Source organism: Antechinus flavipes, chromosome 1 (genome assembly GCF_016432865.1).
Source record: "Antechinus flavipes isolate AdamAnt ecotype Samford, QLD, Australia chromosome 1, AdamAnt_v2, whole genome shotgun sequence".
NCBI lineage: Eukaryota > Metazoa > Chordata > Mammalia > Dasyuromorphia > Dasyuridae > Antechinus > Antechinus flavipes.
Window position 1 is genome coordinate 56,254,789 of NC_067398.1, and position 12,827 is coordinate 56,267,615.

At 40.4% G+C, this 12,827-nt stretch overlaps 1 protein-coding gene across 5 annotated transcripts in view; it reads left to right on the top strand.

The window, feature by feature from the left end:
* Positions 1-12,827, top strand: part of CHCHD6 (coiled-coil-helix-coiled-coil-helix domain containing 6) — a 321,401-nt gene that overhangs the window by 308,079 nt on the left and 495 nt on the right. For 2 of the 5 annotated variants that reach the window (XR_007951586.1, XR_007951582.1), the window contains 2 exons: positions 7,066-7,201; positions 9,058-9,147. Coding sequence is in view for 1 of the 5 variants with exons in the window: in XM_051983082.1 (XP_051839042.1) it covers positions 7,066-7,201 (136 nt within the window). In the remaining 4 variants the exon portion in view is untranslated. Of the gene's footprint in view, positions 1-7,065; positions 7,202-9,057; positions 9,148-12,827 lie in introns of those variants that run through there. The other 3 variants (XR_007951587.1, XM_051983082.1, XR_007951588.1) reach the window with 2 other exon arrangements.

Here is a 12,827-nt window from a genome sequence, read left to right on the forward strand (position 1 = left end):
TTTAAGTCTTCCCATGCTTCTCTGTATATGTGATATTTATCCTTTTTCAAGCACAGTATTTGACACCTCACACTTAGGCACCACAGCGTGCTTCTGGCCATTGGCCGGGAGTGGGCTTTTTCTTTTGAGCCCCCAGAGGGCGAGGTAGGAGCTGCAGAGGCAGATTGAGGTGGGACATTGGGAACAGGGGGTTAGAGTGGAGCTCTCCTGAAATGGAATACCATGCCACCTCAGGAGGCAGGTCTCAGAGACTCTTGGCCACCCACAGGAGGCGGGCTTTCTTCTCTGGCTCCACTGGGGAGGCCTGACAAGTGGGATGTGCCTGATTATTGGGGGGAGGGGGTGCAGTAGGTCTTTATTGTAGGAACTAAACTAACGGCCCTGATTCAGAGAATTCCTAAATGAAGAAACTCCCTGGGTCAGTAGAGGGCAGCATCTTCTGTGTACTTAGCTTAGTGCCTACCTAGAGTGAGGGGCAAGAACCGAAGCAGAAGGTCTTGGTTTCAGGCCTGCCCTCTGCCCCCAATCACCACCTAGTTTTATGTGGAACTTAGAGCCACCTCTTTACAACTCAGATCAGTGGCTCTTAAGTCTAGACTCTTGGGCCAAGCAGAACCTTGGAAGCCTCTCTCTCTCTCTCTCTCTCTCTCTCTCTCTCACTCTCTCTCTCTCTCTCTCTCTCTCTCTTTCGACAGTTTTTATTTATATCCTACCCCTCCCGCATCTCTAGGCTAAGCAACTCCCTTTATTTCAGCCTCATATGGCATGGTCTTCAAATCTTGTTGCCCAGCTCTTCTCATGGCCCAATTTGGAGATGTAATCATTCCACAAGTAATTATTGAGCACCTGTTGTGTGCCAGACACTATCCCTGGGTCTTTGAAGAGGTTTACATTCTATTGGGGGAAAACAGTATATATCAACAATAATTATATGTAGGATAGCAGCTACTATGTGCCTAAGTGCTAAGCTCTTTACAAATTATTCTCTCATTTGATCCTCACAACAGTCTTGGAGGAAGTAGATGCTATTACTGACATATCCCCATTTTATAGATAAGGAAACTGAGGCAAACAGATTAAGTGGCTTACCCAAGGCTAGACAAGCTAAGAAGTGTCTAAGATCATATATAAACTCAGGTCTTCCTGATTTCAGATCTGGCATCCTCTCCATTGTACACCACCAAGCCATGCCCCTGTTGTATACAAAGTACTATCAGTATAAGAGATACATTTGGGAAAGCATTGCCCCTCATAAACTGCAAGGAACACCAAGAAATGTACAGCCAACCCTCCAACATGAAGCAGCAAATAGAGGGATAAATTACAACACTTGATTTCAACAGTTCAGCTGGATTAAATACAGGAAAGAAGAGATGGAGTTATGGGGGGAAACTGGGTGTTTCGGTATACTGCTAATTCGATATAGGTCAGCAGTGTAACTTGGCTGCCAAAAAGCTGATGTGGTTTCAGGATGCATTGAAAAGTACTGTGTTGATAATAAAGGGAAGATTTAGAGCTGGAAGGTGATGGCTGCACTGTATCTTGCTCTAGTTAGACCAAAATCTTAAGTATTGGGTGCACATTTCCAGGGCAGGTTCCATGGTAAGCTTTGTGCTTTACGGAAGAGGACTGGAGAGAATACAAAACAGAAAAAGGGAAGATCAATTAAAAGTATATGGAAATTGTCCAGAGGGAGGTGGAGAGGACTTGAAATGGGATAGTAGCTGTGTGATTGGAAAGGAAGGGGATTTATATTCTAGAGATGTTGTGGAGGGAGAAATGATAACACAAACATATTTCCATATTAGCCATGTTGTAAAATAAGACACAAATCAAAGGAAAAAAACAAATGTTGTTGTCATTCTCAATGGAATCAGGAAGTTTGGAGAAGTAATGTGTTTGTGGAGGAAGATAATGAGTTCTATTTTGGACATACTGAGTTTGAGATGTCTAGAAAATAGACAAATGAAGGATCAAGTCACTAGGCCAATGTGAACTGCACCACAGGACATTGAAAAACCTGCCCTGCTGAAGAATTTTCAATTATTCCCTGTTACTTCTCTGTTAAAATACAGATGCCCCACACTAAATCTAAAGCTGTGTGCTACCTGACTCTAGGCTGCATTTATATACTGATTTTTATCTTACTTCTCTTCTGATGATCTCTATTCTAGCAAAACTAACTTCCCTATTCTTCTCTCAACTTGAGCTTTCCATCTCCCTGTCTCCTTAACCTTGGCAAAGGCTATCCCTGAAACACATTCCTTCCTTACTTATTCCCCACTTCTTGATTTTCCTACTTAATTTGTGTCTTCTCCCTTCTCAAATAATCATGTTTTTATTTATCTTTTTGCATGTTGCATATAGAATAGAAGGTAAGCTCTTTGAGGCAAGGCTTTTTTTTGTTTGCTAGCACTTAGAAGGATGCCTTCAAACATAATAAGTGCTTAATTACTTATTAGATTGAAATGAATTGAAGCAAAGTGAATGAAGAGCAGACATTATTATTACTGTCTCCAAATTAATATTGGGTTTCAGTTCCCTAAGTTTTCTACTTTTTTGTTCTACCTTTTTAAATCCTTGAGCATACTTGTCAGAGAAAAATCACAAAGAAAGAGCTAAGCAAGTTATTGCATCATCAGTTACTATTCTTCCAACTACCCCAAACAGTAGCAATAATCTTCTTTTATACAGAGGGTTTATTATCCTCTCTTCCTCCATTTCACCTAAGCAAGCCCTTTGGGGTCACTCTTCCCTCTCCTCACCAGTCTTGGCTCTTTCTGAGTGCTAGCACCCAGGACACTATTGTTACGGGACCACACATTTGTAATTATCCTCTGTTGCACCTCTTGCTTCTGGCTTCTCTACATGGTTGTTTAAAATTTAATTGGTTGATGAGTTTCCTGTGGATGAATATGAGATCTAAAATAAATGTTCCTTTCATTGATTCTTCTACCTTTTGAAGGATAAAATTATCGTTGAAGCAAACCAAGAAATTATGGAGAGGTATCCTGTTAATAAAGGTCAGAGAGACACCTCGAAATTAGGAACCCTTTAGTTGCAAGTCTCTGACCCATCCTGGCCCTGTGACCCTTGGATTCATATATCAGAGCCTCAGGCAGCTCTTGAAGACCTTCAACTCCAGAGATGTCAGTCTGGATTGGAAGTTCCTTACCACCAAGAGCTCCTACCTGCCTAAAATCATTCTCCAATCCAATCCAATAAACGTGAGAAAAGAGGAGAAAAAAGAAGAGAGACAGAAAGAAAGAAATTATTAGCTGTCCTGTCTGGGCAGAGGAAGGCCCCTGGGTGGTGTCCAAAATCCTGAAGCTATACAAGGCCACAAGGGGATGCCATGGGGCACAGGGTGTTGGGCTACAGTGTCAGACCAGTGCCAGTCCAGCCCCCACACCTAATTGTGGGACCCGAGACAAGTCAGATCTGTGTTCTGTTTGCCTGTTTTCTGTAAAATGAAGTATAGATACCACTTACCTCTCAGGGTTTTATAAGATCAAATGAGATGATATTTTTAAAGTCTATCATACTTGCACCTAATAAGCACTATCTAAATGCTAGCTATTATGATTATTATTGTCATTATCATTGTCATCTTTAGTATTGTGACTTATTTTTTCAAACTACTCATCTATTTCCTACTTCTGGCCAAGTGCTATATAGTATATTAAAGTAACAAATATGACTTTCGTTCCTGCTTCTATTAGGTTTCACTAAAATGCTCTTCCCACTATGCTTTTCCCCTCTGTTTTTATCTGTCAGTCAGTCAGCAAGCAAAAGGTTATATTGAAGGTACTGTACTAGGCAACACAAAGACAAAAAAATAAACATCCCATTCCTTCAAGGAACTTGCATTCAATTGTATGTACTGAGAAGCTCTGTGGCCCAGTGGAGAGGATCTCCAGTGGAGATCATGTCCCTGGTACCAGGTAACATGAATTCAAATTCAGTCTCAGACATTTATTGGCTTTGTGATTTTGTGCAAGTCACTTAACACCAGTCTACCTCAATTTCCTCATCTGTAAAGTGGGGATAATAATAGCCCCTACCTCCTAAGGTTATTGTAAGAACAAAATGAGATAATATTGCAATTTGCAACTTTAAAGATCTTTAAAATGATAATTATTATTGTTATTATTGTGCAATGTATACAAAATAAATATAAGGTAATTGGGTTAGGAGACAGGCAATTGTAATTAAAGGAGGATCTGAAAAAGCTCTCTGTAAAATAAGGTACTTAATCTGATCTTGAAGCAAACAAGGAACTCTGAGTGGTAGGGAGAAGGAAGGGGTAGAATATTCTAAGCACAGAGTATGATCAGGGCAAGGTCTAAAAAGGTTACCTGAATCCCATCAAGGGTATGTAGTCTGAATATATAATGTTCTGCTGCCTGGTCCTCCTATATACCTGCCATCTTCCTTTTGAGTAAGATGTATCTTCCTGTGAACCTACAGTCTATGGGAGGACAAAATGGTACAGAAATAACAGGAATACAAGACAGAATTTAAATTCAGCAAATGTTTACTTTGAGTATATTTTTAACGCATATCTGTGATTTCATAAAAACTTCTTGGTAAAGAAACTCTCTCTAACAGTCAACTGTATACAACTCTTTAGAAAACTTATAGTCTTAGAGAGTTGCCTCAGGCACTGAAAGGTTTTGTGACTTACCCCTGGATCCTAGGGGAAACAGGCATCAAAAGTGGGACTTAAAGCAAAGTTTTTTTGGTTAATTTAATTTAATTTTGTTTTTAATTTAGTATTTTATTTTTCCCCAGTTACATTTCATTTCGTTAATTTTTAGTCAGCATTCACCCTTGTAAAAGCCTGTTTAAACATTCTTTTTTTTTTTTTTAAATTTTGAGTTCCAAATTCTCTTCCTTACTCCCTCCCTACCCCACCCCCATTGAGAAGACTAGGAATTTCACATAGGTTACATGTATGTAACACATAGGTTACATATATGTTTTACATGTAAAACATTTCCATAATGGTCAATGTTGAGAAAGAAAACACAAACTGCCTTCCCCCCCAAAAAAAAACCTCATGAAAAATAACGTAAAAAATAGTTTAGTTCAATCTGTATTCATATATCTTCAGTTCTTTGAATGGCTAGCATTTTTCATCATTAATTCCTTCAGAGTTTTTTTTTTGAATCATTCTATTGCTGAGAATAACTAAGTCATTCATAACTGATCATCTTACACTATTGCTGTTACTTTGTACACAGTACATGCATCAACCTATGCAAGTCTTTCCAGGTTTTTCTGAGAATCCTGCTCATCATTTCTTATAACACAATAAATAGTATTCCATAACAATCATATACCACAACTTCCCCTATTGATGGGTATCTCTTCAATTTCCAGTTCTTTGCCCCTAGAAGAGAGTTGTTATAATTATCTTCGGACATATAGCTCCTTTTCCCTTTTGTTTTTTATCTCTTTTGGAATACATACCTTATAGTACTATTGCTCTGCTTTGATTTGAGTTTGACATCACTGGCCTAGAACACTGGGTGCTGATTAATTTGGCCAGGGTCATAGAGAACAGTATGTGTCTGAAACTAGACTTAAATTTAGGGGTTTTCCTGGCTCCTCAGCCAGCTCTTTATATACTATGCCAAATTGCCCTTCATTTTCTACTAGCATTATTAAATCGGTAGATTTTGAAGTCTTGGATTGCCTCTCTAAAACTGACTCTAATGCTCCAAATTAAAAAGTCCTCCTGTTTAAAAAAAAAAAAAATTTAAATGTTCAGTCCTTATTTAAGCCAGGAAAATGTACAATTCATTTTAGAAAGGTCTCCACCAAAAATAGTTGTTTGTTGGGTGTATTAGTTTTTTTTAAGCTTTGACATTCAAAACATAAGCTTCATTTGTCAAAAAAAAAAAAAAAGGTCGAGCTCATTGCCTGATGATATCACGAGCTCATTGCCTGATGATACTTAATAAATGAGATGTGACTTTACATCAGAAGAGAACTAGCAGCAAAAGCTAATCAAGCTCCAGTGTGTGAGAAGACCCCAACTAAGTGCTCCTGTGCCTGAGGCTGAAGCCCGAACACAGCAATTCCCTGTCTTAATCCAGAGCCAGAACTAGGCCCAATTTGGATCACTCTTCCTTCTTCCTCATTCAGGCCCCTCCCTGTTTTGCCTCCTGAGTTGTTACTGGGGTTCAGTATCAGGACTTTGTAGCAAGATATACCTTGACATTCATTGATTTTGTCCAAAGCAGCGGTTTAGTCTAAATCTGGGGTTCATGAACTTGGTTGTTTGTTTTGTTTTTAAATATTTTGATAAACTTGTTTTCCTTTGTAATCCTTTGTTTTATGAATTTAAAGTTTTGATTCTGAGAAAGGCCTATGGGCTTTCCCCAGACTGCTGCCCTAAAGGTCCAGATAGAAAGAAGACTTACAAACTCCCTCTGGAGGAGGGTTTTTCTCTCCAAGTAATACTTATGCCTTAATAAAGTCCTTTGAAGTAGTCCCTCTGCTGGTGAGCATTTAGAGGTTTTGGAACAAAGGCTTCTCCCTCACTCCCCCAGTGGCACCAGTCTTTCCCTATGAGGTCAGCCTTGGATCTCTGCACCCAGACAGGACACACAGCAGTGAGGAAGTAATTGTTGCTGCCCATCTTCTTTTACTGCTGTGGGAGACTAGTATTGATCACAGTGTCGCTGAGATTTAAATGTTCTAGAGCATCTCTCCGGTTCTCCTCCTGCGCCTTCCTGGCTTGTATTTTCTCTCCTTTGTTATAGTGGTGATACCCACAGACCTAGTTCTGCATACATGGACTTGGCTTTGTTCCAAAGCGAGGAGAGAGGGAGGAAGGGAAAAGGAAGAGAAGGAGGGAGACAGAGAAAGGAATCGAAGAAGTCACAGTCCTTTATCCAGCTATTTGCCCAAACCCTGTCAGCTGATTTGGGGAGGGGGGTGGGCTCCAGAAAGAAGGCCCTGCCCCTCTGTCACCTTGGTCCTATGGTTTAGGCTGGAGTCCTCCGAAACCATCAGGGCCTTTTAGACAAGGTTGTTTCCTGCTTTCTTCTCTAGACCTCGAAAGGCGGACCCCGTGTGCTCAGGCCTCCAGTCCGAGATACTGCGCTGCTATCGAGACAACCTTCGCGAGGTGCTTAAGTGCTCCGACTTGGTCAAGGCCTACCAGCACTGCGTGAGCACTGCCCAGAAGGTAGGCCTGGGCCCTCCCTTCATACCCTCTTCATCACTCTTTTCTGCTTTTAGTACTGCCCTTCCCTATTTCTTCATCAGGCCCCTTAGGGACCTGTCTCTAACATGAGAGTCCCCAATCTTTCTGTATGAGGAAGCCTCAAAATAAAGAGGGAGTTGGGCAGACATTGGATCTAGAATCCAAATCCCATCTCTGCTAGTGTCTTACTTATTTAATCTTGATTAAGTCACTTGCCCTCTTTGGACCTCATTTTTTCCTCATAGGTAAAATGAGGAGGGTTGAACAAGATAGTTTCTGTGATTCCTTCAGGCTCTAAATCCTATGGTTAAAATCATTTCTGTGACCATGGCTGTGTGACAGGAAATTGGGAAAGGAAGCTACTAGCAGTGGAATGCTGATGGGGAAATTATGGTAGCCATTTCCAGCAATTTGAGATGTAACACTGGTTGTGCCCCACAGCACATGCCAACCATTCTCCAACCACATTTCCTTGCCTCCAGTCTTTGGGTTCTTCCATCTGACCTGAAGTGATGCAAGGCCCCCAAAATAATATTGTCCTGGTCAGCAGCCTTGGAATCTCCCCCTCCCATACACCCTCACAGCCAGTGGATCCAGACAAGCTCTTCAAATAGCGTTGGATCCCAGAGACTCCTTCAAAAGCTTCTCAGTATTCTAGGCCTGGGAAGTGGGACATTCTCATAAGCAAGAAATAGCCAGCCATGTAAGGGTTGAGTGTATTGCAACCAAGAGACCAGAGACAACTTCAAAGACCTCAGAGGATATACCCTCAAGATAGAGTGGGTGCCAGAGGGAAACAGGAGGCCAGAGAATTGCCAAAGATTCCTGCCCACTCATCTCCTGGGGGTTTTGTATTTCCTGTGTTAAACTCTGTTCCTCTGCTCCATCTAGGCCAGCAGGACAGAAATTGTGCAAAGCTCATTCTCCTCACATCAGAGATCTAGTCAAGGCATTATTTTAACCTGTACATCTCCCTGATTTAATCATATCCCTTTTCCAGGTAACTAGAATGTCCTAGTAGTCTGAGCAACAAACAAGTTTTGGAGAAATAAGATTTTTCTAACTAAAATTTCTCTAGCTATCTCCCCTCTTTCTACCTGAGGGCCTGCCACCTCTCCTCTGTCCCATCCCTTCCTGACAGAGTGGACACCAGAAATCTTTGGCTTTTTACTTGCTATCTTAGATTAAAAGCTCTTAGAATTAGTTTTTTTTTTTTTAAAGAGGAGTTTCATTTTTGCGTTATTTAATTGATATAAAGGGTAAAGGCTCACTTCTCTTCCTCACAGATAAGCCCATTTTCCCAAGCCAGAGAGCCAGCTGCTTTGTGGGATTACATATAGTAACCAAGGTCAGAGCAATTCTCAACTAAAGCAATCCATTCTGCCTCAAGGTTCATATGTGTAGCCATGCTCTCCAACAGCCAAAAAGTTTTTGTCAAAACTACATTTTAGATGAATGTTGAGAAACAGTTCCCTAGAATCCAGTCCCCCTATATTTCAAAGGCCATTGGAACCTTATTGAGATGGGTTTTGAGTGCTGGTGTGTGCCAGGACTTTCATAGAAGCCCAGCTCAACTCCTGCTCCCTGAATCTTTCCTGGCATAAAGCACTCCTCCTGGAAATGTGTGCCACCCAGGCCCAGGGAATACACTTCCCCCTAGCATTGACTTCTTATTTGTTCATCTCCTTGGAAGTAGGGGATGGCTCTCTCATGGCGCCGTCAGAGAACTTCTGAGGTCCCAGAGCAGCGCTCTGAGCCTCCAAAGGTAAAGAAGCTAAGGATGGAGAGAGGCTGTTTTCTCTTCTACTAAGGATGGAATCTGTTTGCTTAATTTTAAGTATAACATGAAACAAGCTGCCAACCATCCCTGAAGAATCTTCAACAGACGGAGATGGGGAAAATTGTCAGGCTGTATTAGACCAAATGGTGTAAGTCCTGGTGGAATTTTTTTTATCCTTCCTATTTACCAAGGAGGTCTTTGTGTGTCTGCAAATCAGCAAGCTTAAAACTTTAATTAAAAGCCCTTCTCCTCCCATCTCCCCTCCCCCCATTCCCCCAATTCCCAGACCTACAGGATTTCAAGTCCCTAACTAATTCTTGGCATATCTGATTTCTTATTTGGAGAAATGCTATGCTAAGGGATCCTGCTGTCCAAGTGCCTCCAGTCCTATCCCCCACATTGGACATTTTCTTCTCTTCCTTCTATAAATCAGGCTTTTAGCTTTAGGGGATTGGGGCAGTATTTGGGGAGGGGCAGAGTGTTGACTTTTTTCCCCCTAGCAGAGTATATCTTTAGCCAACACATTTACCAATATATCTTTATTGCACCAAGTACAGGCAAAATGTGATTATGAAGGAAGACAGATTGCATTAAACTTCAGCCTGCTTTCTGCAACCAGCCTGCCCAAGAGAGGTGCTGGGAAGCTGCCAGGACTAACTCCCCCCCCCCATCCTTTCCCACCCCCGATGTTATTAAAGAGTAAATTGGAGGCTGAACAACTGGCAACAGCAGAGGCCAGTGAAGGATCCAACTGAGTTTTGAGTGTATAGTGTGTGGGGAAATGCGTGTTAGACCTAATACCTTCACTATCTCAGGATCCAAAGATTCTGGCTATACAGTGTATGTGTGTATTGCTAAAAAAAAAAAACATCCTCTCTGTCCCCTCCCAATGGATGTCTCAGAAGACACTGACTAGTGTACTCAAGTGTATGTCATAGGCATTTGCTGCAGGCAGTAACCAGGTAGCAGGAAATCGCCATGGGGTCTATATTAGTGAGGGGCCAGGTGAGTGGGGCAGAGGCCCAGCCGCTCCTCAGAGAGATGGGAAACAGAGATAATGCTTTCACACTCCAAAGGTTCCTGGGCATTTTCTGAGGCCCCACAAACTGGAGCCTTCAACACTTGCATAGTGCAATCAGAGCCCAGAGGCATGTGCATATGTATATAGATGTGAATAGCTTCCTAACAGGGGAAGTTTAGGCTCTCCATAGATTTTAACAAGGAAGAACCTGATTTTTATGAAAATCACATATGAGTGAACATTCTCTCTGAGTTAGTTTCCACTGGAAAATTCTGTTACTAAAGAAGTGAAGGATAAAGGTAAGAACCCTATGTGACATTGTTAATGTAAGTGAATTTTTTTCTCAGTCTTGTTTGTACACAAGGAACAAAACCCAGTTATAGATATGTTTTGTTTTGTTTTTTTGGTTTGTTTTGAGTTAGGTTTTGGCAAGAACTTACACTTTAATCAAAAGTTATTTTAAATACTGAATCTCATTTCATATCACTCACAGTTCATCTTATTGTATAAAAGAGTCTGTTCAGTTCAGCAGTCTAGTGCCTGTGCACCAGGCCCTGGGAATCAAAGCAGAAAGAAAATAGTCCATGCCTTTAAAAAAGCCAACATTCCACTAGAGAATGCCACATGTATTTGAAGGATGGGGGAAGACTATAAAGAGATACATGTTTAAGTGTTTTCTGGCTTATTAAAAATAATTGACTAAATAGCTTCAAGAGCCAATGACCAATATTTTTCCCCCTTAAAAATAAGATTGAAAAATCACCCAATCTTGCAGAACAAAGTAAACGTCTGTCTTTTATACTCTTGGTTAGTAGCCAAGAAATATCCTCTTCAACCTTGTGGCTTTGTTACTCAAGACGGTAGAAATCGAAAATTGTAGCCTATTTTGTCTACCCCCTCATTTACAGATTAGGAAAATAAGGCACATGAAGGTTAATGCCCTGCTCAGGGTCACATAGAGAATATTTATCAGAGGCAGCATTTTTAACCCAATTGCGCTGGTTGTTTGCATTGTCCTATGCTGCCTCCTAATGTGTCTTGTCATATCAGCACTGGACTTCACATCTGGAATCATAGATTTTAGAACTGGTACGAATTTCAGGAAATCCTCTGGTTCGGTTCCTGTCTTCACATTTATTAATCACTTACTCTGTTTAATGTGGTATGGATAGTAGTAGATGCGAGGGATATAATACTTGAAATAGTCTCCATCCTCAGGAAACTTGCCTTTTACTGAGTAAAAAGTGGTAGGGTCTCCATGGTTTGGTGATTTATTCAAGATTACAACAATAGTTAATGGCATTGGGGAACAATACCCATATTTACATGTTTTTTCAAAGCAAAAAAAAATTGTGGTACAAAGATTCTTTGAAGTAGAAGTAAATTTATAGAATTCATTTCAGGGTCTCCACAAAGTCTTCTGAAATAGAATACTGTGTTCAATTCTGTACAGACAATCCTAGATGAAAAAAGGTATTGACAAACTAAAATAGTAAAAGGGACTGGGAAATGTGACATAAGATCACAAAGTTAAATGGCAAAAGGGTCTAGGAACTATGACATAGGATCAAATGAAGCAACTAGAAATGTTTAACTAGGAAAATAAGTAGGAGAGAAGGGAATGATATGATTACTATCATCAGATAATTAAAGGATTTTCCTATAGAAGAGAAGAAAGCAGGCTTATTGGTGCCTTTACACCAAGGGGACAGTGGGAATGCGCTCCCTGTGTCTGGTGATATTCTAGAAGGGGGCTGGATAACCTTTTCATGATTATTTCATGATGATTAGACTTGGTTGGTATGTCTTAAGCAGCAGTCCATACCTGTATTTAAATAGAAATGATTTCTTCTGCAGCCTGTGTATTATAAAACATCATTCTCAGGGTCATAAAGTTCACCAGATTGCCCCTAAAGGCCCATGACACAGAAAAGGGGAGGAATCCCAGGACTAAATGTCACCTGTAAGATTCCTTCCCTTTCTGAAGTATTGTGGTTCTCAATTAGGCTGTTAACATTGAGACCATTTAGGGGTGGGGATCCCACTCCTTTCTCACTCACGAAAGAATCATAGTATCACTCATTAGAGAATCATAGTACAAGCTGGCGACCTTGAGGAACTAGATGACCACTGGGTTCCTTTGAATTCCACTTTCTATGATCTTGGGAAGCCCCATTGTCTTCCAACAATTATGGGAAAAGATTGAGATTTTAAACAGTCACCTCTCCATTGAAAAGTAATACTATATGGTGACCAAAGACTAGCCACTAGCCTTGGAGTCCAGAAGTTCCTGGGTTCAAGTCTTCCCTCATACATATTGGTTGTGTGACTTGGTTAAGTCTCCTAAATTCTCAGGCTCCAGGCAGCTCACTAAGATTATAATTTGCAGAATAATTGCATTGGTAGACCAGAAGTGTCAAATTTTCACTCAAAACAGTCCAGATTAAAATGTAATTGGAAAAAAAAATAGTAAGATAAATGAAAATGTAATAAAATGTAGATAGCATTACAGTTTAAAACTGTCAGGATAGAAACCACATTTTTATGTGCAGAAGAGTGGCCCTGTTTTTTTTTTTTTTGAGTTTGACACACACTCCCCTACACCAATGAAAATGCAAGTCTGGCAAAGAAAAAAAAATATGCTCAATTATTCATCATAATGAAAAGACACATAACTTATGAAAAAATAAAATAAACAACTCATAGATGATTTGTTTGGTTTACCATTTTATAATTTTTGGTAGTAGCAGAACCAACACCTCACATTTCTTATTATGTTTTGCTTAAAATTAGTCTTCATTTCCTGA